Genomic DNA, 26,587 nt, shown 5'->3' with positions numbered 1-26,587 from the left:
AGTTCACATTTTTCCCTTTCCTTTGGTGACCCTTTATCACATTTCCTAGTGGTTGTCCCATTTTCTCCCAATCAGAGAAAAATAGGTGCATCTGTAATTAATACAGTACAGCCTTTAAAAAAAGGTAAAGGACCCCTGACAGTTAAGTCCAGTTGCGAATGACTCTGGGGTTGCGGCGCTCATCTCGCTTTACTGGCCGAGGGAGCCGACGTTTGTCCACAGACAGCTTTTCCCGCCGGAGCGGTACCTATTTATCTACTTGCACTTTGATATGCTTCGAACTGCTAGGTTGACAGGAGCTGGGTAAAAGTTTTGTGTATCTCCACCCCTTGCCCCAAAAGCAATATAATAAATTGAGAATAAGTGTGGAGGTTTGGTGATAGGAAGTGATTTATCTGTGTGAACAAAGATAAGAATTTGACTAAGTGTAGTCGGAACAGAGTTGAACTTTGCATACTAAGGTTTGTGTTTGAATTCCATGCAAAGAGACAGTGATACGTCTGTGGAAAATAGATAGTCGATTTTAAAACTTTTAAAGGTTTTATTATTAATTAAGATTTGTATTATTCCTGATCATTGGAAGCTACTCTGGAAGTCTTTTTTGTCAGAAGGAGGGCAGCAATAAATGGTTTGTTTTTCTGCCATTGTATAGTACAGTATGTAAAATTTTTAAAAATCTTGCTGCTTCAGAATAGTGGAGTTTGCTTGGGTTCTTTAATCAATGAGGTGTATTCACAGGTTAGTAAAAAACTAAATGCAGCAAACCAGAAAGAAACCATGTTTTCTTTAAAAGTGGCAGGGAGAGTCCATTTGAATATTATTATCATAACTAACTAACTAATTAAATTTGTATACCACCCTTCTTTTGAAGATTTTAGAGAGGTACACATTAAAACAAAAACAAACCAATAACCCCCCCCATCTCCTTTCCGCAAACACACTTAAAAGACCATAGTATGTTAATCACCGGAAGGCTTGGTTATAGAGCAATGTTTTCACCTGATGACTAAAGATATGTAATGAAGGTGCCGGGTGAGCCTTCCTGGGGGGAGCATTCCACAAACAGGGAGCCGCTGCAGAAAAACACTGTTCTTCTGTTGCCACCCTCTGGACCTCTTGTGGAGGAAGCACATGATAAAAGGTCTCAGATGATGATCACAGGATCTGTGTTGGTTCAGAAGGGGAGAAGCAGTCTGTAAGAGACCCTGCACTTCCCAGAAAAGCTGCAATGGAGGTGCAATGGAGGCAACAAAGTATGCCTTCTTTGCTGCCTTCACTGCCACTAGGTAGGTTTGATGATGAGCCCTCACCAGTCTGGATGCAACAGGACTGGATCAGGTCAGGTGTCCATCTAGCACAGCATCTTGGCTCCCCAGTGGCATTCAGTTGCACCATGAAGCTCTTAAGCAGAGTTTGAGGCTAATTTTAATTATTCTAAACTGTTTAGATCTTTACTACAATCAAGCAATATATAAATTTTGTTAAATGAATAAATGAGCAATATTAGTTATATAAATATATAACACTTTAAGAATGAAAGCAGATCACTGTTTTCTATAGCACCACCACCATCCAACCAACCAACCAACCAACTAACCAACCAACCAAACAAACACACTGGCTATAGACCTAAAATATGTTCTTGTGGTTCAATCCCGTATGCTCACTTTCTCTGCATGAGAAGTACAAGGCACCAGAAAAATGCCTAAGCCTGTTGAGTTCATTTTATATAAAATATTTTCCAGAGAGCCAAGCAACCTTTATCCAAGGGGCCTTTGTGTCACACTTTCCCCCATTAAATGCATCCAGTCACACGGTTTTGGTACAGTGGATAATCAGCCTCATATGCATTCTAAGGAAGCTGAAATTCTGACTTTTCTGCTAATATATTTCACCTGATAAAATGGGAAAGGGGGAAATGTACGGATGAATAAAAATAGAAAATGGGCATCCTGGGCATGGTGCCTTAGATTTTCAAGAATAGAATTGGATAGGCTTCTGGCATGACTCTGGGCAGCCAGAGTCTCAGCAGGGGAGCTGAGGGGAAGGAATTAGGCAAAGCTGTGTTGTGCCTGGTGAGAAAATCACTGTTGGACCCTGTGTGAGCCTCCTTTCTCTTTTCTTACATGTATTCTTTGCATAGAGAGTTCATGGAACATTGTACTTTATGGATTGATTATATGTTTCGTGCTTTCTACCATTGGCCTCCGAAGGGTGGTAGTGAGGCCAAAGCAAAGTCCCTCCCCCTCTTTTATTTGAAAAGCTTTGAATACCATATACCACTAATTCAAAGTGATTGGCAGCACAGGAAGGCTAAACACTCAGATGTAAATTTTCCTTGTATTCATTCCCTAGGCAAAAAGCTTCAGCTGTGAATTAGGTAACTTATTAGAGAATTTTTTTTCTGGTTGCTTGTCTGGTCTCTTGCTCAAACAATACAGCCACAGCCTCAAAGTGAAAAACACACAACATTCCTGCCTAATTTAGTTAAATCATGATGAGTTTATCTAGATAAGAAAGAGATAAAATCTCTAATCAGTCAGACTGTCTGCACAATTAGCAAAAGAAAGATTGCAGTTCTTGGGTGCTAAAGCTTCTGTCAGTATGTCCTGACCTCTTGCAGGTGCCCAGGAGAACATTTTTAGGGTCTCTAGTTTCTAGAGGCAAAATACTGTTATGCAAACAAAGTGTCCAGTACTTCTATGCCAATCTTGTACCCTCAGATAGCTGTACAGAAGAGCTTTTTTCAAAGGGGGAATAAGTTAATAATCTCTGCCCAGCTTGCAGTGTCGGGAAAGCTTTCCTTCAGGTCTCAGCAGCCTGCTGTAACAATTTGGGAAAACAATTGGAAGATAAAATTGCTCAGATTTGTGTGCGTACAATTACATAGTGGATAGTAATTGCAGTCATAGTAGATAGCTCAATGAAGATGTGAGCCCAGTGTGCAACGGTCATGAAAGAGGCAAATTCCATGATGGGTATCATTAGGAGGGGAATTGAAACTAAAACTGCCATTATCATTATGCTTTTATACAAATCTATGGTGCTACAGCATTTGGAGTACTGTGTATACTAAAAAGGTAAAGGTAAAGGACCTGTGACTGTTAAGTCCAGTCGTGAACGACTCTGGGGTTGCGGCGCTCATCTTGCTTTACAGGCCGAGGGAGGCTTGTTATACGATTAAAGAGAACTTCTTGAAAATGTTTTTTAGATGGTACTAGACACCATCGAAACTAGCCAAAATTTACAAATTAAAATCCAATATAGGTTGGAAGTGTCAAGAAATGGAAGGGACAATGTACCATATCTGGTGGAGCTGCAAAAAGATAAAATATGATGAAAGGGGGGGGGGAGTTAAGGAGTCCCATAGAAAAGAAACCCGAGGCCTACTTATTGGGTCTTTTGGGAAAAGATATTCCACAAGAAGGAAACACGGGTGGCGCTGTGGGTTAAACCACAGAGCCTAGTACTTGCTGATCAGAAGGTCGCTGGTTCGAATCTCCGCAATGGGGTGAGCTCCCGTTGCTCGGTCCCTGCTCCTGCCAACCTGGCACTTCGAAAGCACGTCAAAGTGCAAGTAGATAAATAGGTACTGCTCCGGTGGGAAGGTAAACAGTGTTTCCATGCACTTCTCTGTTTCGTCAGAAGCGGCTTAGTCATGCTGGCCACATGACCCGGAAGCTGTACACCGGCTCCCTCTGCCAATAAAGTGAGATGAGCGCCGCAACCCCAGAGTCGGTCACGACTGGACCTAATGGTCAGGGGTCCCTTTACCTTTTTATTCCACAAGAAAAGAAAGTAATCTTCCTGAAAGCTACAACAGCTACTAGAACAGTATTAGCCAGCAAGTGGAAAAGTGAATTGATTCCCTCCAAAGAGGAGTGAATATGTAAAATGAGTAACTATATACATTTGGCAAAATTAACAGCAGCCAAAAGGTCACAGTCAAATCAAAAGTTAAGACTACAATGGAAATGCTTTGAAGATTATATAGATAAACTGATCACAAAATAATACGTTGATATGTATAGATTAAGACTGTAGAATTTATAAGAAGAATGATGTGTAAATGAGATATGAAAGAAATTCAGATAAGAAATGCAATGTAAGGATGTAACATAATATAAAACAGAAATCGGGGTGTGGTGGAGGGGAGTCAAGGGTGGGATTATGTATACAGGCCAAGGGAGTCGGCATTTGTCCGCAGACAGTTTTTCCAGGCCATGTGGCCAGCATGACTAAGCCACTTCTGGCGAAACCAGAGCAGCGCACGGAAATGCCTTTTACCTTCCCGCCGGAGCGGTACCTATTTATCTACTCGCACTTGGATGTGCTTTCAAACTGCTAGATGGGCAGGAGCTGGGACAGAACTGCCGACCTTCTGATTGGCAAGCCCAAGGCTCAGTGATTTGCACCACAGTGCCACCCGCGTCACTTAATCTCAAAAAGGATATTGCAGAGCTGGCAAATGTTTAGAAAAGGGCCACCAAAATAATGGATGGGATGAAGCAACACCCCTATAAAGAAAGGCTGCAGCATTAAGGACTTTGTAGTTTAGAGAAAAGGTTAATGAAGGCAACATGATAGAAGATTATAAAATTATGCATAGTATGGAGAAGGTGATAGAGAAAAGTTGTCGTCCCGCCCCGTCTCATAACACTAGAACTCATGGACGTCCAATGAAGCTGAATGTTGGAAAATTTAGGACAGATAAAAGGAAGCGCTTCTTCACGCAGCAACTATGGAACTCACTCCTCCGGGAGGCAGTGATGACCACCAACTTGGAGGCCTTAAAAGAGGATTAGACAAATTCATGGAGGAGAGGGCTATCAATAGCTACTAGCCTTGATGGCTGTGCTCTACCTCCACAGTTGGAGGCAGTAATACTTGCTGGAAACTGTGGGAGGGGAAAGTGCTCTTATACTCATGTTCTCCTCCCTAGTTCCTCACAGATATCTGATTGATCACTGTGAGAACAGGATGCTGGACTAGATGGGCTATTGGCCTGATCCAGCAGGCTATTCTCCAGAGAATCAGTTTTTAAATTGTTGTTGATGATGTGGAGATGCTGCTTGTATCTGTGGGATGCATGTGGACAGCCTTCTTGTATCAGCTAACCAGGTACCTCCTCTCTTCTTGATCATTGTGGCATATTAAAAACCAGCCGAGGGAATTGACAGGCTGGGTTAATGATGCCTCACTGTGGGATGGTGAGCTGCCACCTGCCTTGAAAGAGTGCTCCCTCCATAAGAGGATCTCACCAGCCACAGAACTGTTAAATAACAAATAAATATCACCCAGTTGTAAATATACCCTCCATAGGCAAGGTGCTCAAGAGGGTAGCAGTGACACAGCTGTAGGCATGCTTGAAGAAGGTGGATTATCTGGATTCATTTCAATTTGGCTTTAGGCTGAGATTTAGAACCAAAACTGGTTGATGACTTGTGGTGGGGAAGAGAGAGACAGGAAGAGTGCAACCCTATTTATTCTCCTTAACTTCTCCCTGGTTTTTTGATACAGTTGGCCATGGGTGTGGTAGGAACCATGGTTATGCTACTTAGGCCGCTGGTTCCAGTCAAAACAATGGAGGACACTGTTCAGCACCATGGAAATATATCTGTTCTGTCCTGCCATACTCCATCTTCCACCCAGTTTAACATCCTTATGAAGCTGTAGGAAGCTGTCATCAGGGTATTTGGAGTGATCAGCATGCTGATCATACACAGGTCTATCTCCATTCCATCTGAATCAAGAGAGGCAGTTCAGGTTCTGGACCAATGCTTGGATGTATTAATGGACTGCATGAGGGTCAATAAATTGAACCTGAATCCAGACAAGATGGAAAGGTTATGTGGTCTGGGTTATTGAGTCTGGAAGTCTGTCTTACTTGGGTCACACTTTCCTGGAAAGGGCACATCAGTAGCTTTGTCCAGCTTTATCATTTGAGGCCATATTTGGCAATGAGTCCCTATTTCCAGTTGCAGCTGGTTCACCAGCTATGGACTGTACCAGAAAGATAAGGCTATGCAATTGTATCCAAGTAACCTTCCATCTGGATTACTGCAATGTATTATATGTGGTGCTTCCCTTGAAGATGGGTTGGAAGCTGCAATTAGAAGCAGAATGCAGCTGAATACATGCAAGTGTGAGTGGGAGATCTCATGCAATTCCTATTATGGGAGAACTGCACTGGCTGCCTGTTTGCTTCCATTTAAGGTTTGCCTTTGGCATATGAAGCCTAAACAACTTGGGTCTCACATATCTGAAAGATCCACTCCACTTACACAACTCATCCCAGTTGGGAGCTGTATCCATGGGGGGAGGGGGCTCTGTTAGAAGCTGTTCACCCTCAGGGATTCAAAGTGTGGTTGAAGGTGTAAGCACCTTCTTCATAAAGGTCCCCAAGATCTGTAACTTCCTCCGTCTGGATGCGCACTTAAATTGTACACATTTTGGCAGCATGCTATGATGCATCTTTTCACCTAGGCTTTGAAAATGACTGAATGTGAGTTTTCTCTCTGTATCTGATGCTGTATTGCTTTTACTTTGGACAGGTGTTTTATGCTTTTTATTTTAGATATGATTATATTTTTTGTCTTCTTAGACCATACATTGGGAATTGTGTTTGTGTTTGTGTGTGTGTGTGAAGGGCAGGTAGCAAATATTTATAATAATCAATATCAAATAAAAATAAATATCAAATAATCAAGAGGCAAGGTTCCTGCAGGAAAGTATTTAATTATTTGCTTCTGCTTATTAACACTGCAGCCATTGCTCATTGATATTGCTGCCCATGCCTCCTGTTTCCTGTTGCCAGCTCTTGAAAAGCAAAATTGTCATACCTGGCCAGGATGCAAGAGGAGAGGGAGAAGCAGAGCCAGGTGGAGTAATGGGCAGAATCTGACAGCATTAATAGTGGAAACCATGTATTTGAGGACAAAGGCCAGAATTAAAGAGACAGAACCCATAGAGTGTTCAAGTATTCCATGTGCTTACAAGTACCCTGCCATCAGGCAGTAGTACATCTAGGTATGATAGCAAGTTAACATAGGTCATCCAAACCCTAACCCAAAACTTTTAGTAAAATGTGCCTAGCTGTTTTACAATGAGCACAGTGCAAGAATTAAATGTGCATAATTCAATGATATGAGAGTACCCTGTGGGAGGCATGAAATCTGTGTGTACACACCCACACCCACACCACTACAGTGTGAGCACAAGGAGTGTGGACTTGTGCACAAACTGATTTGGCCAAATGAGCCAACTTTAAACCACTTTATGATCCTGGCTTGTTAGAACAAACCAAATTTAAAACTTACCGCACTACCTAGTTTGATCATAAAAGTAACTGTTTCTCCAAAACAGAAGTAAACTGTTTCTCTCCGCATGGCTGCAGCATATCTTTGATTGCAGCCTAATTCTGGCAATGGAGGAAAACTGCATACTGCTCTGTTTTCTCTGCTTCACTTGTTGTTCCTTTCTGCTTTGCCTTGACCCAGCTGCACCCTCTCTAAATCAAAGCTGCAAGCAAAGATGAAATGTCCATGACTCATAGGCCAAAGCAAGTTTTGGGCAAACTACAGTGTATTATATTCATCAAGTGAAATTGAAATGCATGTATTTGGTAGGTAGGCACAAGTATTAATATTCAAGGAATGATGAGACTGGTGTTTAGCATGCTTATATCCAGGTTATTCATAGTAACCTAGCTGTTACATATGAGTAGCACCCATTGGTTGTTTTTTTTTAAAAAAACATACTTTTGTAAACTGCTTTGAGAGTTTTCTTAATGTATATGGTATATAAAAATTGTTACATGTTATGATATTTTTAATGTGTGGATTTTTAATATGTGTTGGGGAACGGCAAAAATTCAGAATAAGGGTAAGTACCAATCAGGCTGTCCCGTGCCTTGAGTTCTCCACGGTTCTGCTGGCACTGCTTTGCAGGCTACAGGCATGGCACTACAAAACGAGATAGAAGTAGAAACTGGCTTTTGCCATCCTTGAATATACAATTTCTGCACATGTAGGCTCTGTACAGAAATTTGCGGAGAGCTCGTGTGGGTGAATTCCTTTATCTTTCTCCCCCACCTACCATCCATCCTGCATGCTTGGCTTCAAGAAATTGCTGTCACAGAATGCTTGAGGCTCAGGTGGTTTGGTTAAGCTTTGGCTGGTGGTCCAGCTGCACCTCATCTGTACAGGGATAGCCTCAGCTCTGCTGACCTCTGGATTAGATTACTGCAATGTGTTATATGTGGGGCTGCCTCTGCAGCTGGTGCAACACTTGGCAGCTTGGTTGCTCCCCAGGGCAAGATAGTTTGACCATATAATGCCAATCCTTGCACCACTGCACTAGCTGCCAATCAGTTTCCAGGCCCAACTCAAGGTGCTAGTTTTGATCTATAAAGCCTTAAGCAGCTCAAGACCACAATATTTTGAGAACTGCCTCTCCTCATTTGAACTGAACTGCACCCTGCAACCATCATCTGAGGCCCTTCTTCATGTGGCTCCTCCACAAGAGGTTCGGAGGGTGGCAACACAAGAGTAGATTTTTTTCTGCAGTGGGGGAGGCTTGCCTGGTGCTTTCATTACATACTGTTAGGCGCCACATGAAAACATTCCTCTATGATAGGGTCATCCAACATGCTGCCTGTGGTCCACATGCGGTCTGCCAAGCCTTTTTTTGGTGAACCTCGGCAACATTCAAGAATAAAACATCTTAAAGCCTTAAAAAAAATTTTTGTGTGTGTCATGTTGGAATTGTGTTTGATCCAGCCGGATTGTTTCCATGGTACATATCAGGCCAATGTGGGGACCAGACCGTGGTTACTTTTTTACTGAATATATTGTATGTCTGGTAAATGCATACCAGACTTGAATCAAGATAGCAGCTAAATGGAATAGGCTGCCTTTGGTTTGACGGTACAATTTCTACCACAAGCAAATTGTCTTGGTTTACAGAGTATGCACTGCACATAAAAGTGGTCACGGAGCAGTTGCCTTTTTGTGCTTTGTGTATGAAGCTGTTGTATGAATGGGAACCAACTTTTGACACGTGTGACTTTCCACATTTAGTTGGCAGTTTTACAAATTACCTTGTTGTTATACTAATTGTAACACTAGTCAATATGAAAGGTATCATAATAATTGATAATGATCCTTGCTTAGCACATTGATAGATTTCTAGCAATTCTTTTGCCCTCTTTCTTTCAAACTTTCTGTAGACTTCATTAAAAGTTTCCAGCAATTTATGGCTTCTTTCATTCTTGTGCAGACGCAGGGTGTTGGCCATATCTGATGGAATTGAACACATTGGGAATCTCCGCTGGGAGCTGGCACTATGTCTTTTGGCAGCCTGGACTATTTGCTATTTTTGCATATGGAAAGGAACCAAGTCGACTGGCAAGGTAAAAGTAATGGTTCTATATACTATGTAAGCTCATGATAGCTTGTCATACTGGACTGAATCCTACCATTGCAGCCCCATTGGCACAAAAGGCCTCCCACGACACAACAGAGCTGCTGCTTCCTCTCCTGTCTCTTCCAGCAACATGTGCCCCCCAAATCAGCTCCAGGGGGCTGAGGGACCCTCCAGAGCCGGTTTTGGTGTGGAGAGGAAAGCATGTGGAAGTCCCTTTGCACCAGCAGACATCTGCTACCACAGCTTTCAATACAACCCACTGTATTGAAATTGTAATATTATTTAGGCTGAAAGCCTATTCATTATTATCTGGGAGTAAGTTATATTAAAGCCAAAAGGGCTTACTTCTGAGCAGATGTGTATAACTTCACACTGTTAGTATGAATAAACAAACAATAGCAGTATCTTTCACATATATGAAACTTGTCTTTTGCAAAACAGCTTAAGATTTCTGGAAAGGCAAGCTCATCTAATCAGTAGAAAGGAATGAGAAATTTATGTACAGTACTGTTTTGGTAAATACACAAGATGAGGCCAGCTACAGAAATCATGTAAATGTAAGTCGATAGGGCTGTGATTTGCTATGAAATTGTTAAGTTTATTGTGTTCACAGAATTTAGACAGCATTTATTTAGAAACACTATTCTTGACACTTCTGTTAATGCAGAAATGAATATTTACCCGCAGTACAGTGAATTTCACAGATTCAAAGCCAGCAAATTATAATACCGTTTTTTCCCTGCTGCATCTCAATGCAGTTAAGATCCTTAACAAAACCCATGTGCTTTTCCCCAAGTACAAGCAGGGGTAGTCTGCGGCATTTGGGCACCTGAGGTGAAACACCTCACTCCTACCCCAATGATGAGTTTCTCCTCAAGAGTTTCTCCTCAAGAAGTTGTTGCAGAGTCTTCCCCACCAGGTGGCAGAGGAGAGAGATCAATTCTGGATTCCCTTCACTCACCCAGCAGCAAATTGGAGTGGGGAGAAAATATCTCAGTGGCAAAGCTGGGTGGTGGAATGCCTCCCCTCTCATTGACTCAGCAGATGGCGAGGTGTTCGGCAGAGCTTTGCTACTGGTCCCTCTCTGCCCATTGAGGCTGGGCAGACTGGTGGCAAAACTGAGAACAAGGGTGCCACCTGAGGCAGCTGCTTCATCCTGCCTCATAAGCTGGCTGGCTCTGAGTACAAGGTAGCCTGCTTCTGAGCACAGGAAGCCATTGTACACTGCTGAATCCTCGGTGCTCCTACTCACCCAGTGATATCCAAATACCTACTTCAAGGTTTCTGAAGGACTTGTGTGTGTGCGCTCACAGAAATTTCTTTTCTGTGAAAAGCTGACTGTGACATATCACAAAATGTTTGCTTCAAAATAGTTTGATATGTGTCAACATCTACATGAGAGCAGTGTGGGGAGAAACGTGGCAATGTGGGGCACTTTTATTTTTATTGCGTTTAATTGATGCTTATTATATAAAATGTCTCAAAGCAACTTACAATTGCAAGCTCCTTAAATCCATTATTTTAATCATGCTGGCATCCTTTTGGATTTGTTTGTTACTTTAACATTTCAAATAAAATTATTATTAATGTGGCCTTTTTAAAATGGATTCCAAAGTGCCTGAACTGGTTTGACACCCCCCCCCCCCAGTAATAGTCTGGGTCTGAAAGTTTTGTACACTGGACTTTATGAATACTAGGTGATTGAAGTATTAATTTGTCAAGCCTTTTAATTTAATTTGCAGTACAAGCTGTTGCTTGTCTACTCAGTAGTAAGCCCTATTGAATTCAGTGGGGCTTACACTTAGGAAAGTGTGCATAGGACCTTTGTGCATACTTCTCTTATATATTTTGCTGCTTTAGTGTATTTTTTGTTTATTTTTAACTTGGTTTATTTGGATCTGAAATTTTATAAGTTTTGGGAATTTGATTGAAGGACAGGGTATACATCATTTTAATAAATAGGTTTTAAAAAAAAAAGGCCACTTCACTTAGAATCCTTACTTTCTAAGTGACCTTTCCTGAACATAGTGTCTTCTAGATGTTTTGGACTAAAATTCCCATTCGCCCTGGCTATCACAGGTGGAGGGACCAATTTGAAGAAGACTGATCTAAGGTTATTCTTGCTAAAAAAAAATGTATACCAAATACTGGACTGGTTCACACATTACAGTGAGCCACAGTAAAAAAGGAAAGGGGGCTTGCTATGCTGGTACAAGCTTATTGGTTGCTCCTGCTTTGCTTTGTTCTGCCTGGAGCAAGGAGAAGCAAAAGCCTTAGCTTAGCATTGCATATGAGAAGTGGACATGCTTTATTACTCTCTGAAGAAACCACTTAAATGAATCGTCAATTAAAGCCTGAAATACTACGCCATACAACCAAACTTGCCATGATTCTGCAATGGAGGAATCATTTTATTGTGCTGTCAGAGTAGTGTTAAGCCTTCATTGAGATATAGTTGGGAGATGCTTATCATAAGTATTTGAACAATCAAATGACCATTGCACAGTGTTGCTAGCTCTGTAAGAAACTCATCTGTAAATTGGCCTTTTGAAATACCATCATTATGGTTTACTGATGTGAAAAAAGCTTCAAAACATGAAATTGTAACCTAATCTTGCTTTTGCATTGTTCAGAGTCAACAGATTCTCCTTACATATAGTTGTACTAGAATACAAAATCAGTGGGAATGGAAAAGGTAACTTTTGCTTACTGAAAAGTAGCAAATTGTTCAAAATTCCATTGCTGTACTTTCCAATGAAGCTCATAAGTGCTGTGGTGTGTGTATGTGATTAGTATGTGTTAAAGTACATAGCTATGGTATGCCTTATTGAATCACAGAAGTTTAAGAACATAAGTGGCTGCTTGATCAGGCTAGAGGCCTATCTAGTTCAGCATCTTGTTCTCATACTGGCCAACCAGATGCCTTTAGGAAACTAATGAGCAGTACCTGAGTACAATAGCACTATCTCCATTTGGTATAGAAACATGGGTGGTGCTGTAGTCTAAACCACTGAGCCTCTTGGGCTTGCCAGTCAGAAGGTCAGTGTTTCAAATCCACGTGACGGGGTGAGCTCCTATTGCTCTCTCCCTGTTTTTGCCAACCTAGCAGTTTGAAAGTATACCAGTACAAGTCGATAAATAGGTATCACTGTGGCGGGAAGGTAAACAGCATTTCCATGCACTAGCACTCGCCACGGTGTCCCGTTGTGCCGGAAACAGTTTAGTCATGCTGATCATATGACCTGGAAAATTGTCTGTAGACAAACGCCGTCACCCTCAGCCTGAAAAGTGAGATGAGCGCCACACCCCATAGTCACCTTTGAGTAGATTTAACCATCCAGGGGTCCTTTACCTTTACTTTTTTACCATTTGGTATTCCCAGCAACTGGTAGGCAGAACTAGCTAGCCTTCTCAAGACAGCTAACACTGTTTCCTAAAGCAGTTCCAACCAATCACTGAAAAAGTTGGAAAGGTAGGAGTCATTATATGAACTGCAAAAAAATATTCTCTGTGAAAATTTGCCTTCCCCTATTTGATTCTGTCTACTGATGTTGTCTGGCAGAGTTTTTCACATTTTCTTCTTTCACGAAAACCTTTGCACGCTGACCAAGAAATATCTACTTGTTGCAGAGGATTCTGATGATTATTTTTGAGTGCACACTCTGTTAGGCTGGGTGCTGACTGGGGCCCTTTGGGACATAATATTCATGTCTTGCTAAACCATGTTGGTCAAGCTGAGATCTCAGCGGGTACTAGGTGCATCACCAAAGTTTACAGCTACTTGGTTTGCTAATAAATCTAGACAGTTCATAATGCTAAAACATATTAAATCAAGGAGCATTTCACCAAAACTATTTTCTGGCTCAGAACATAAAACATTCTGCACATTGGTGGTAGCATTCAGTAAATCAGATGCCAAAAGGCAGGTTCTTTGTAGGCACATCGTCAAAGATTCATTAATATTAAACCCTTTTCATCAGTGCTATTTTTCTAGAAAAAGAGGTTCTGGAGCTCACCATGAACTTCTTCCTCTTAGAATGGAAATAGTGCCCACCTGAGAGGTGCCGGAGCTGAGCTCTAGTGAGATCCTGCTGGGGGGGGGCTGCTCTTCATCTGACCAGAATTATGAAATTATGAAGTTACATGAATTACCAAGCTAGTACATTGTTTTTGTGCCACATCTCCTGCTACGTGGACTTTCCAGATGCTTTGGATTTCTGCCATTTTTCTTATCCTGAAATGTTTTGAGCCAGAATGTATTGCTCATTTCTGGAGATAGTAACATCTGGCAGTGGTGTATTCATCCTTTGACTGAAATTCTCAAACTGACAATAACATTACAAATTCAGTTGGAACACTGAGAGTAAGATGCAGAAACCGGCAGTTCATCCTGCTGCTACTGCAGACTTGCCAGTCACTTATCACCAATTTTTTTTTTTTGCTTGTTTAGAGGAGAGTGAGGATAAGAAAGCTCTCATGCAGGGGTGAAGCTAAGCCAACATAACATGTGCACATGTTCATAAAGTTAAGGAACAGTGCCCGTGTACCTTTCACATTCTAACTCTAAAGTAATCTCATCAGAAGGAGTTAAGCTGTACTTGCCAGCAGTTAAGACTCAGTCAGTAGTTGCACACAGAAAATTTATTTTTTTCAATAGTAGACTGAATAAGGAGTCTAATGGATTCAATGAGGCATAAAGAAAAAGTGTAAAGGGACAGCAGAGGAAAATAAAAGAGAAAGATGTGCGAAAAAAGAAAGGAACTGGGGACCATTGTAAGTCTTTAGGAAAGGGAACTAGGCAGCAATGATTATATCTCCTGAAGTGTCTTTTGTTTCAGCTTGAAGTAATAGCAGAGAATAGTCCTTCATAGTGAGGCTTTAACATGCAGCCCAAGATTGATCTCTGTATTCAGAGGAGGAAAGTAGAACGTTCATGAGATGCATGCAGAGTTTTAGGCTTTCCTGCCTTTTCTCGCTGAAGTTTTAAAACACTGAAAAATGTTTTCTTCTTCTTCTTCTCTTAACACATTGGTGAGGATTTAAGGAAATCTCAGAGCAGCTTGCTGCAGAAGTCTTTCACATGCAACTGCAATCAGCATGGAATTGTAATAAAAACAAACTATTTAATCCCTCACCCCGTGTGGTTTTCTGTTGCAGATATCTTTAATTGGCACCGGAGACTAGATTAGGCTTCAGTCTAATAGACATGAAAAGGAATTCAGCTTCACCCTAAAAATTAAGCAGGATTTTTTTGGGCTGTGACAATGCATACATTAAGGAACTAGAAGGTCATTCCCATGTGAGAGATAACGTAGGGTAGTTTTCAGTCTCAGTTATACAAGTGGCCTCATCGCCTGAATTTAATATTTTCTTTTCTTACAATCAGAGCTTCTGATTTTTCCTCCACCCTGTCTATTTTTAAAAAGGTAGTAAAGGGAAGCGACTTAATAATACTAGGTAAGTAAATGACTGATAAAATAAAAAGACAAATATTTTTATGCACAACTACAGTGATTATTTCAGTGTTAATAATTTATGACTTGACTTATTCAATCTGTATTGTGCACATAATCTCATACAAATGAAAATGTATGTGTAGATTGTTAATTTTTTCTCATATAGGCAGAATCACATTTTAGCCACTTTAGATAAAAAAGGGGTGGCAGTGAAAAACCTTTGCAGACAATCTGAGTTTGCCAATTTGACTCTGTAAAGAGTTATGCAGATAGCTGAATGACTTTTTGCATCTAAGGCTAAAAATAAAAATCCAAAAACCCAGCCTCATTTTGAAATTACGTTAAAACTTTAATGGCAATTGTGCAGCCTTTAATGTAATCCCAAATCTGATAATTGAGATGAATATCAGTCTTCATAACTGATTCCATTCACTCATACATTTTAAACATTGTTTTTTCCTGTTGTTGAATCCCCTCTTAATTTCACATAAAATATTTTTTAAGTCATTGCACAGGTCAAGCATCTGAAGAATCCCAGTGGAAGGAATAAATAATTTAAATAACACTAGTAAAAACTCATGTGCATGTGTGTGTTGGTATGTGTCCAAACATCCCCTCAGGTGCCACTAAATTTAGATTTAAGCAGAATTTCTAAATGAGTATGGAGATTTCTAGTCAGGCAAACGTTCAAAGAATCTTGAGGAAAGCAAAATGTGTTTCAGTAAATCTGGGCAAAGTTCTCATGGCAGTTGTAAAACATTAAACCAAAATGCAACCATAATTGTTAAACTGCAGTGAGAAAAGCCTCAGTGTAAGGGACTGGGAGCCTCCAGACATCCTTTTCTTTGCACATTCATGATGATTCATGCACTTTATGTTACTGGGATTGTCATTTGTCATTTGTCAGTACTGTTTGCCCCTACAAACGTTTTGGGGTGGTTATAATGTTTTGTTTCCAGTCGGTGCATATCCCTGCTGAAATCCTGTAGCTTCTTATATCGCAAATACTCCGGCTTTTTTTTTTTTTTTTGTCTCATGTATAGCCCCACTGGACAGCAATAATGTGGCAGCATTTGGGGTAGCAGCATGGAACAACTAATAAAGCAGAATTAAACCACCACTAATGCACTGTTATTGTGTCAAGAACATTTAGCAGAATATACCTCCAATAAAATATCAGTCTGGAGGGGCCCATTTTTGCAAAAAATCTTGATTGGCTAACAAATAACATGGTATACGCACAATACAAGTTAAGCAAAGGAGTAAGGTTCACTACAGCCAACTCTTTTTTCTGATTCATCTTGAAGTTGTGGTGATATAGTGTGTGAACATTAAACTGACATGCTGTGTTGTAGCAGCAGCCTGGGAAATCTATTTTTAACTTTTCCAGCTAAATTCGCCATGCTGAGTGCTTCCTATTCTGTCTCAACAGGTTAAAGATAAACTGTATTGTTCCTCCTGAGGTTTGCCTTACTTCTGTACTGGCTCTCCAGAGTTAAGCTTGCTGCATTGCAAACTGTATATACTGTGATTTTCTGATCAGAAGTCTCAGTTTATGTAATGACTCAAACTTGCAGTCCAAACAGATAGGCTAGATATTTGTTTTGTTTTCTCAGCACACTGACATTGCTGGGGCATAGCAGTGATGTGGAGGAACTATTTTGAGCATTGGTATGCAAATTAATACACTAGGCAATTAGAGGCAATTAAAACAGGATCTAGTGTAATTAGAAACGATGTTGTCCTTGTTTTATTCAGAGAAGTTTGACATGTTGGAGAAAAGAAAAGAAAAAGTACAGGAAGCTTGCAATGCTTTTTGAGATGTACCCAGTAATAATAAGAGCAACAAAGCTCCATAATGACGGTACAAGTTAACATAAGGTTCCAGGTCATTAAGTGGGGAATCAAAGGGCAGAAGTTGTATTTAAGGATGGGGATAGTACAACACTGAATGTTAATGTGTAGTATGCGTGACTCAAATTTAATGTATTGTAAATGGGAGCCAAAGCAATGACAAACCTAGACAGCATCTTAAAAAGCAGAGACATCACCTTGCCAACAAAGGTCCGTATAGTTAAAGCTATGGTTTTCCCAGTAGTGATGTATGGAAGTGAGAGCTGGACCATAAAGAAGGCTGATCGCCGAAGAATTGATGCTTTTGAATTATGGTGCTGGCGGACACTCTTGAGAGTCCCATGGACTGCAAGAAGATCAAACCTATCCATTCTGAAGGAAATCAGCCCTGAGTGCTCACTGGAAGGACAGATCGTGAAGCTGAGGCTCCAATACATTGGCCACCTCATGAGAAGAGAAGACTCCCTGGAAAAGACCCTGATGTTGGGAAAGATGGAGGGCACAAGGAGAAGGGGACGACAGAGGACGAGATGGTTGGATAGTGTTCTCGAAGCTACCAGTATGAGTTTGACTATACTGTGGGAGGCAGTGGAAGACAGAAGTGTCTGGTGTGCTCTGGTCCATGGGGTCATGAAGAGTCGGACACGACTAAACGACTAAACAACAACAACAAAATGGGAGCCAATACACCCAAAATATTACCAGGATATCCTGCAGTGCAGACTAATCTAAATGAACTGTTTAATTGATACTGCAAGTCCAAACCTTTGATCCATTCTACCATCCCCATGCAAGGCTGGAGGGCAATTACATGGGCGATCATCCATTTCACTCCCAGGAAAAATTCTCTACATTTCCACAAAACCACTCAGCCTTTGGAGTGGCTCCTGAGGCATCTCCTCTCATGGAGCGGAGTCAATCCAACCCCTTGGTCCTCTATAGAGCTAGTGATGATGAAACACGTGAGATTGCGACTAGAGCAACATTGGCAGAAAGCTCGGAATGAATCAGGCTGAACACAGGTTGGGGCCTATTTGAAGATCTGTTTTGTGGCAGTGTAGGAAGCAAAATTACCCCCCCCACCCGTCTCCATTGCATCAGCAAGGAGCTGTCCAGCAGAGCTCTTTCAAGTCTTCATGGGTCTTCTGTGGCTCAGGAGAGAATTTAGACCACTTGGCAGCCTGCTATGAACACTCGGCTTAGCACTTCGCTGACAAAATCAGTCCTTTCTGACTTGGACACTATAGTTGATACAGGTCCAGTGAATTTAAACTTTGGCCTCTGCTTGCTGGATATGGGCTCAAGGATGTGGGCAAGATCCTTGGAAATATGAGAGCTACCATAGGTATACTAGAGCCTTGCTTTTACAGGCTCATCAAGAAGGCCATCGGGGGACTGGTTGAGATCCATTTCAATGTGGTTTCAGGCTTGGTTATGGGACAGAGATGGCTTTGGTCACCTTGGGGGAGTGGGACAGGGGAAGTGTGTCCTGTAGGTTCTGCTGGACATTTCGGAAGCTTTCAATAGCATAGACCATGGTATCCTTCTGGACTGCCTTGCTGGGGTGGGACTTGGGATGAGACAGTGGCTGTGTTTCTCCTTGGAGGGGTGAACCCAGAAGATGGTGCTGGGGACTCCTGTTTAATGTCTTTGCTGTTGACCTGTGGGGTCCCTCAGAGTTCTTTTCTGTCCCCCATGCTATTTAACATTTATATGAAACTGCTGGGAGGAGTTGTCTGAAGTTTCCGGGTTTAGTGTCACCATTATGCTGAGAACACCCAGCTCTGTTTCTCCTTTCCACCTAAATCCATGGAAGCTCTTCTCAATTCTAAACTGCTGTCTGACATCAGTAATGGACTGGATGAGGGTGAACAAATGGCAAGACAGAGGTGCTCTTGGTCAGTCAGAAGGTAAAACAGGGAAGAGGGATTCAACCTGTGCTGCATGGGCCAACACTCCCCGTGAAGACACTGGTCCACAGTTTGGGCCTGCTCCTGGGTTCAGCCCTGAGCATGGATGCCCAAGTCTCTGCAGTAGCCAGGAGTGCAGTTAGTGTGTGCCTTCTGCCAGCAGATGAAGGCCTTTTTATTCCAACCAGCTTTTGGGAATTTTAATGAAAGGGCTGGTGCAGTGCTGTTTTTATTGTTTTATTGTTATGTTTTTAATTTTTTATATCTATATATAGTTACAATTCAATTATTATTATTTTTTTAAATTCCCTGTATGTTTTTAAGCTGTTCGTATTTTATCTGTAAGCCACTTACAGTCCCTGTCAGGGAAAAAGGTGGGGTATAAATATAATACTAATAATTTAAGGGTGCATGAATGTGCTGCCGGAAGACAGGGTGCATAAAGACTCTTCCATATTTAACATTCTAACTTTACAACACTTCAATGAAAGTTCTTTGTTTATACATTTGCTTCTGTTTATATAAATGCAGCTTTATTTGCAGTCTAAATTTAGCCTTGAGCTTTCTTGTGTTTGATTTATGGATGAGTAGAAGAAAAATTCAGTGCAAATATATACAACTTGTAATCATTTTGCTTGGGATACCACAGTTAATGCAGCTGTGGAAATGGCTTGACCTTTTGTTTTGGATAGTTTATGAAGGATGTAGATGGGATTTTTGGAGGTGTGAGACCAACCACTGGTATACTCCTCCACCCTTGCCCTTCCTGGCTGATGAGAGCAGCCAAAGGAAGAAGCATCAAGTGGGTAATGAGGGTGGCAAATGCTCCCTTGAAGGATAGCATAATTGCAGCAAGACTGAAAGAGATGTGTGAAAATTTTATAAGGCTGGAGGTACCCTACAACTGTCTTACTGTTTTTACTTTCCTGGCTTTGGGGATTTATTTATCCAATGAACTCAATATTGTAGAGTCAACATAACTGAATTGCAAGTTTAACAATTTTTAAAAAATTGAATCTGCGCACACAGACATACACAGCTTCCAACAAAGCAAATAGTTTCTTACACTTCCAAAGACATGTCAGTCTACTTGTGGAGGTGGCCCATCAGCACAGTCCAACAGAGTTCGCTAACATTAATGTAACATAATGGGCCACCAGAGTCCAAGCTAAAATTCCATCCCAAGCTTAACTTCCCAACCTCTTTTATACGGTTTTTGGGTTTCCATATATGATAACGATGGGCATGCCAGTATTCTCATTGGTGTTTATATATTCTGGACACATGCAGAGTGCCTTCTCAATTTGAATCATAATTCTTACTTCCCTAATCCCTAACATTTTTCTCTGTTTTCCCATTTCTAGACAAGAACGTATTGCTTAATCTTTTACTCTTCATCGGTACATATAGACTCCTGTTTGGTTCTGGATTTCTAACTGTACCCTGATCTAACCATATTTCCTGCTGAAACCTGTGCCCATCAACTTCCTATTTAAAATTTTGCCCAGGCATAAATGCATCCATGTCAAAAATTATTTTTGCTTTTCTGTAATCACTTTTAGCTATTTTTCTGAGTTAAATCTTAGGTTAACTCTTTCTACTTATACCTTATTGAAGTATGATTGATACATATGTGTGCATGATATTTTAGCTGTACAGTAATGGTGCCTCATCTTGAATTTTCCAAATAAGGATTAGTTGGTTCCATCTTAATCTGGGCCTGATTATGTAATGGGCTTGGTCGCTGTAGTGAAATTTATATGCCAAAAACTGGACAGGGAGAAATGTGTCCCTATAGATTCAACTGGTTCTTCCAGTAGCTTTTGATACCATTGACTACCATATTCTTCTTGACCACAGATTAGACTGGGATGCACTGCTTCAATCTGGCTCCAGTCCTTCTTGAAGGGGCAGTTTCTAGCAGTGGTTGTGAGGGTCTCTTAGGTAAATTAGAATACTCCTGCTGAACAAGCCAAAGTCCCATCTAGTCAAGCATCCTGTTCTTGCAGACAACTAGCTGCCTAAATGAAACCTGGGTGCAACAGCATTCTCCACACTTTTGATTTTGATTTACAGCAATAGTTATTCAGAGGCATGCTTGGGTCTGTGGGGTTCCTCAGGGTCCATCCTGTCCCCACAAGAAGTTTAACATCTACCAAAAACTATGGGGGGAACCATCCATGGATATGGTGTGTCGTAGCATCAATATGTTGATAACATTCAACTCTGCTTCTCCTTTCCCTATCATTTTAGGGTGGCTTTTGAGGAGCTAAGCTGATGTTTGAACTTAGTAATGGACTAGATTGGTGGTTCCCAACTAGCTTAGTACTGTGGACCCCCTATTTTTCAAAAACCAAGGCATGGACCCCTACTTTTGAAAATTTTGGTATCTCTGTAGTAGTTTTTGTTATGTGAATGGTGCCACAGACCCCTGGGTGGGTTATGCAAACCCTTTGGGGTTCACAGACCTGCAGTTGGGAACCTCTGGACTAGATGGAAGCAAATGCCTGTCTTTCCAGGCAAGACAAAGTTGATGTAGATGAGTAGAATTGATCTGAAAATTGGAGTTCAGCCTATCTTGGGTGGGTACTATTTCCCTTGAAACTTTTGGTTCAGAGTCTGATAATACTCCTGAATCTATATGTGGACCTGGTGTCCAACTTAACTGCCTTCTCGGTTGCTACACCAAGGCTTTGGAACTTCCTCTCCTTAGATCAGCCTTTGTCAACACAATATCTTCCAGATGTTTTGGCCTACACCTCCCATCAGCTTGAGTCAGCTGGGACTGATGGAGATTGTACTCCAAACATCTGGAGGGTACCAGGTTGACAAAGGCCTGCCAAGGCCAATTTTGGGATAGTGGTAGTTCATGCTTTGGATATAGAAGGTTTCAGTTTAATACCCAGCATCTCCAGGTCAGAGTATGAATAAGTTTTGTATGAAACCCTGAAGAGCTGCTGCCAGTCAGCTCAATACTGAGCTGGATATATCAATCGTTTGACAGTATAAGACAGCTTCATTGATTTGAACCAAGCTCTCCAGATCCAGTTCCCTGGCAACTAAAGTCTAGCTACAAGCCTTCCATTGCCCAGAGAGCACAGTGGGTCAGTGCATCTGGCTGTTAACCAGAAGGTTGGTGGTTCAACCAACCAGGGATGACTGTGGGCAGAATTCCTGCACTATATGGGTTGGACTAGATGAACTTCAGGGTCCCTTCCAACTCTACAATTCTATGATTCTATTATACACTGAGTCATCATGAACATAAGAAAATTACATAAGAAGAACCCTGCTAGATCAGACTAAAGGCCTATCTAGTCCAACACGTTTCCACAGGGCCAACCAGCAGCCTATGGGAAGTCCACAAGCAGGACATATAGGCAATATACCCCGCCTGCTGTTGATCTCCTGATAGACATCTGGATTAGTAAGCATACATAATATTATCCTCCATTTATGAACTGCAGCTGAGTACATTATTTTACATGTAACTTTTTGTTGCTAAAATAATGTGTTTTCTCCCACTTGTTCTTCATAGGTTGTATATGTAACAGCTACATTCCCTTACATCATGCTCTTGGTACTGCTGGTTCGAGGAGTAACACTACCTGGGGCAGCTGAAGGGATAAAATTCTACTTGTACCCTGACCTATCGCGACTTTCTGACCCACAGGTAGGAGCTAATGAAATGTAAACATTCAGTGCATTGTTGTTTTCCATCATGTCCCCAAACGTTTGTCTTCTGTGTTTTTATTTCAGGTTGAAACAAGGGGTGAATCCCTATAGTTTCAACTAGATGTTAAGTAAGCAAAGCCAGTTTGGAAACATTTGTGCTGTGTTTAACTTAATTGTACCTAGAGATGAAAAAAATTCAGGAATTTTGAAAAGAATACCATATCCTTTAATTTTTTCTGGGGAGAGGGGTGAATTTGGGAGAGATGTTTGATACATACTCTGTTATCAAACCAACACTTGTTTTACTGCTTCAATGCCATAAAATGTATCATTCATAACTTAATTAGCATATCAGATTGTACTGCTTGGCATATTAATGAAATTTACAGAGAAATCCTATGTATATTTTCTTAAAAGCAAGACTCACTTCTTTCATTTCTGGAACAACTGTTGCCGTATTATATTTCTTTACTTTTTCAAGCAAATTGGTTTAAATCTTGGGTGGCTACTCCATGGCCCCATCAGTAGCTGCAGCTTTATCTCCCATCAGCCCCTGTCAGCATAGCCAATGTTCAGGGATGATGGGGGTCCAACAGCAACTGGATGGAAGGCTACAGGTTCCCTACTCCTGCAATAGAGATGTGCTGCTTGACAGCACGGATGTTGTGGGCACGATCCAATATGCATCTGATAGTCAAGCAACCACATTATTTAGACCACTCTAAATGTCAATAGTTTCCCTATTTAGGAAAAGAATCACACACACACACACACTATTCTAAAATTAGTATGTGACAAATGGAAGCATCCACACCACCTTTATTTCAATGCAGAACAGGTTTAGAGACACTTTACTTCAGGCATGGGCAAACTCCGGCCCAGCAGATGTTTGGGACTACAATTCCCATCATCCCTAGCTAACAGGACCAATGGTCAGGGATGATGGGAGTTGTAGTCCAAAACGTCTGGAGGCCTGGAGTTTGCCTGTGCCTGCTTTACTTGTTAATAAGTCCTGGGTAGCTCTTTCACTCTATTTTATCTAGATCTGGGCAAAACAACAACGAGACTTGTGATGTTTGTGGGTGGTTGGGTGGGGGAACTGTGTTAGCACTCCCATCTTGATTATAGGCATAGCTGTCAACTTTTCCCTTTTCTTGCGAGGAATCCTATTCGGAATAAGGGAATTTCCCTTAAAAAAAGGGAAACGTTGACAGCTATGATTATAGGCAGCCAGAGTCCAATAAGTAATTCATATTGTAGTCTCAGTGAATGGTTAGGCACAGTGGGTGAGGTTACAATCTGTAGCAAGACAAAAACTTAATCAACTCCAGCATTCAGAATAAAAGAGCAGACTTATTTAAAACAGTATAAAACAGTGGAGAGAAAATACAAAGCTGTGATTTGAAAACAACAACCTAACTATATAATTTCTAGGGCAGGCTTAACAAAGTAACTTCAGCCGTCATGAAAAACAGCCTGTGTCGTCCCAGGCAATTTGTAGCAGGCATTCCAAAAAGTGATAGAACCATTGTTGGGAAACTGCACTTTTTATCTGTTGATATTCAGGTGAGGGGCTTGATTGTGTGGACACAAGGATCCACTCAGATAGGATTCTGGCTGGGTCAGATTCTGCACAAAAGCACAGAGGGCAATACCTAACATACTGTTTAAAGCCCCCGGAAGAGGCTTTAATTGGTGTAAACCTGAGGATACGTTTCTAATTTGGATTTGGCAAAGTACATCCTGTGTGGATGCTTGCTTTTGAAATCATGGAGATAGGACTCTTTGGGCAGAAAAGCAGCACTCTGAAAAGAAAGGGATGCTGGGCTTTGGGTTTTAGTTACAAAGCACTTGCTTATTAGTAGATTCTGGATTCCATTCAACAACTGAGCATTTGGTATACTTTCCACCACTTGTCAGAAAAGGACTTAAAAGGGAGCCGGGAAGTGAAGGCCATTGAAAGTGATTTATTTTATCAAGGCCGATGTCTTAAGAACTGTAAGACTTCATCAAACATAAAGTTTATGGTGGAATTAGATGGAGTCAAATAAATAATAGAGGTGTTTGTCAGTCTTCATTTCTTAAAGTAGCTGCCTGAGTCTAGTGGCAACTCCTCTTTCGAAAGGTTTTGGGAGGAATGGTGGTGTAAGATTTTTTTAATAATTGGATTTGTATGGAATTGGTGAATAATTTAATGCTATTTCCCCCCTTTTTCTCTGTGATAGGGTCCTAAATTTGTTTCTGTTGCATTGTTTTCTGTTGTTATTTATGTAAACCATCCTAGGGCTTCCTGGCAAAGGGAGGTATAGACAACTCTGAAATAAACAATTAATAAAATAAACAGTGAAAGTACATTTTAAGGTAATATAGCAATTCCCCCAAACTTTTCTTCTAGTACTTCTGAAGTTGTTAAAATGTACAAATTTCATTTGGCAAACTCTTGCTAGATATGATCCTGTGTTTTAAGTATTTGTATGAATCATTCTCTTGTTCAAGCAGTGAGAACTTTTGAAAAGCAGGACTTTTTTCAAATCCCCTTTGCATGTCTCACTATTTCTCTTCTTCCACATATTCTGATATAGGACCTTGAAAAGGAGGGTTGCATTTGAAATCTTTATCACAATTTTTGTTTACTTTTAAAGTCAGCATCAGACCTACATTTAAGCATCGGCTAATTACATTAGTAACTTTATTTTGCCAAATTATGTATCTTAGCAGTTTCAGAAGCGCTAGGGTAGAAGCTTTGGGAATTTGCTATTTTTATTTTTATTTTTGGGTATACAGGAGGGCTGTCAGTTTTAATTGGTTTCAGTGTTAGATTAATCAACTCAAGCTTTCATTTATTAATTGATGGAGGTCTGTTTTAATTGGCGAGGGCAAGTTTTAATTGGTTGGGCTATGAGTAAAGGGCAACCTTGGATTTTTGAGGCTATTTTTTTACTGTGTTGGAAAAGAAACTATTCAAGATTGCCATTCTTCAAAGAATGAGGAGGTAGCTTTTGTGAGTTACCTTACAGTTATTCCAGGGTCTCAAAGACATCATTCTATTGAGATTTTGGTAATATGGATTTTTAATTAAATATAATTTGTTGTTCAATTAATTGGTTAAAAGGCACATGCTGTACAAACTAAACATGGTTTAATTGGCTGACAGTCTAGTGTGGACCATTTTTTTGTTAGAGTTTTATGGACAGATAGTGCTTTTGCTTTTCTGCTTTTACTGTCATTATTGCTATGGTCGTTTCTTGTTAACAGCCTTGAACCTTTTGAGGAAAGGTGAAACAGATTTAAAAAACAATGCAAAACAGTAAAAAGTTTTTTCAGAGTCCAAGCAACATTTCACAGTGACCCAAACAAGCTTATCCTGCCCTCATATTATATACCATTTCAGAGACATAAACTTGTTAAGGGGGGGGGTTAAATGACATGGAGTGAACTTTTCATGAGGGTTGCTATATAGTTAAGACAGTAAATTAACTAATGCATTTCTGTACCATACTAGAAAGCATTCAGTTTTTGGATATCAGATTGCCACAACTTCCACCATTACAGTCACCAGCAAGATTATAAGGCTATACACACTTCACTGAAATAAAACTAATATGGTTTGCACGTACTTTTTTTATAAAAGGTACAAAAATTGGAATCTCTGGACTTTCATATCTCTTTCCTGTTTACAGCCTGAGACAATTCTACATAATTATTCTCAATTTGTAACAGAATCCTACCTGCACCCTACCTGCACTTTAATCCTTGCTATGATTGCATATTCCTTCCTTGCTGGTATAGAGATATGAACACACTGGATCAAAAGGGTTCCCTTCTATAAAGGAAAGAAGAGGCCTTTCCATGAAGGGAAATGGATCCTTTGGAAGCTTTGGTTTACAGAAGTGTGGGGAATGGTTTTCACATATTTCTTTTTCTGCTAGAGTCACCCCCCCCCACACACACACACCTAGGCCATTTCTCATACTGTTCTAGAGGTTCCCCAACACTCTGAAGCAGATATTCAGGGGACACAGGTAGGGAAGTATGAAATTAGTAGTGTCCATTGTGTCGCTTGTTCACTGTAAAGCGAGCTGGTTTTGTTCTGCCGCCATTCCATTTCCACCCATTACATAGCTATCCATCCTGCTGTTTGCTATGGTCTGCATCCTTTTATTGTGAAATATAGCTGTATTACACTATAATTTACAGTTCAGTTGCCTTCCCAGTATATTCCCTTTCAAAGTTTAGTGAATTTCCAGAGAGGCAAACACAACCAAG

General features: G+C 40.8%; 1 protein-coding gene across 1 annotated transcript in view; it reads left to right on the top strand.

Annotated features, from left to right (window-relative positions):
- SLC6A11 (solute carrier family 6 member 11) overlaps nucleotides 1-26,587 on the top strand; it is a 96,203-nt gene that overhangs the window by 23,882 nt on the left and 45,734 nt on the right. Inside the window, exons 6-7 of the mRNA XM_083429176.1 lie at nucleotides 9,280-9,412; nucleotides 22,185-22,319. Coding sequence (XP_083285302.1) covers nucleotides 9,280-9,412; nucleotides 22,185-22,319 — 268 coding nt within the window. The remainder of the gene's footprint in view (nucleotides 1-9,279; nucleotides 9,413-22,184; nucleotides 22,320-26,587) is intronic.

The sequence above is a fragment of the Podarcis tiliguerta genome, assembly GCF_965153285.1.
Source record: "Podarcis tiliguerta genome assembly, chromosome: 2".
NCBI classification, from domain to species: Eukaryota; Metazoa; Chordata; class Lepidosauria; order Squamata; family Lacertidae; genus Podarcis; species Podarcis tiliguerta.
This window is presented reverse-complemented; position numbering and strand designations above follow the sequence as displayed.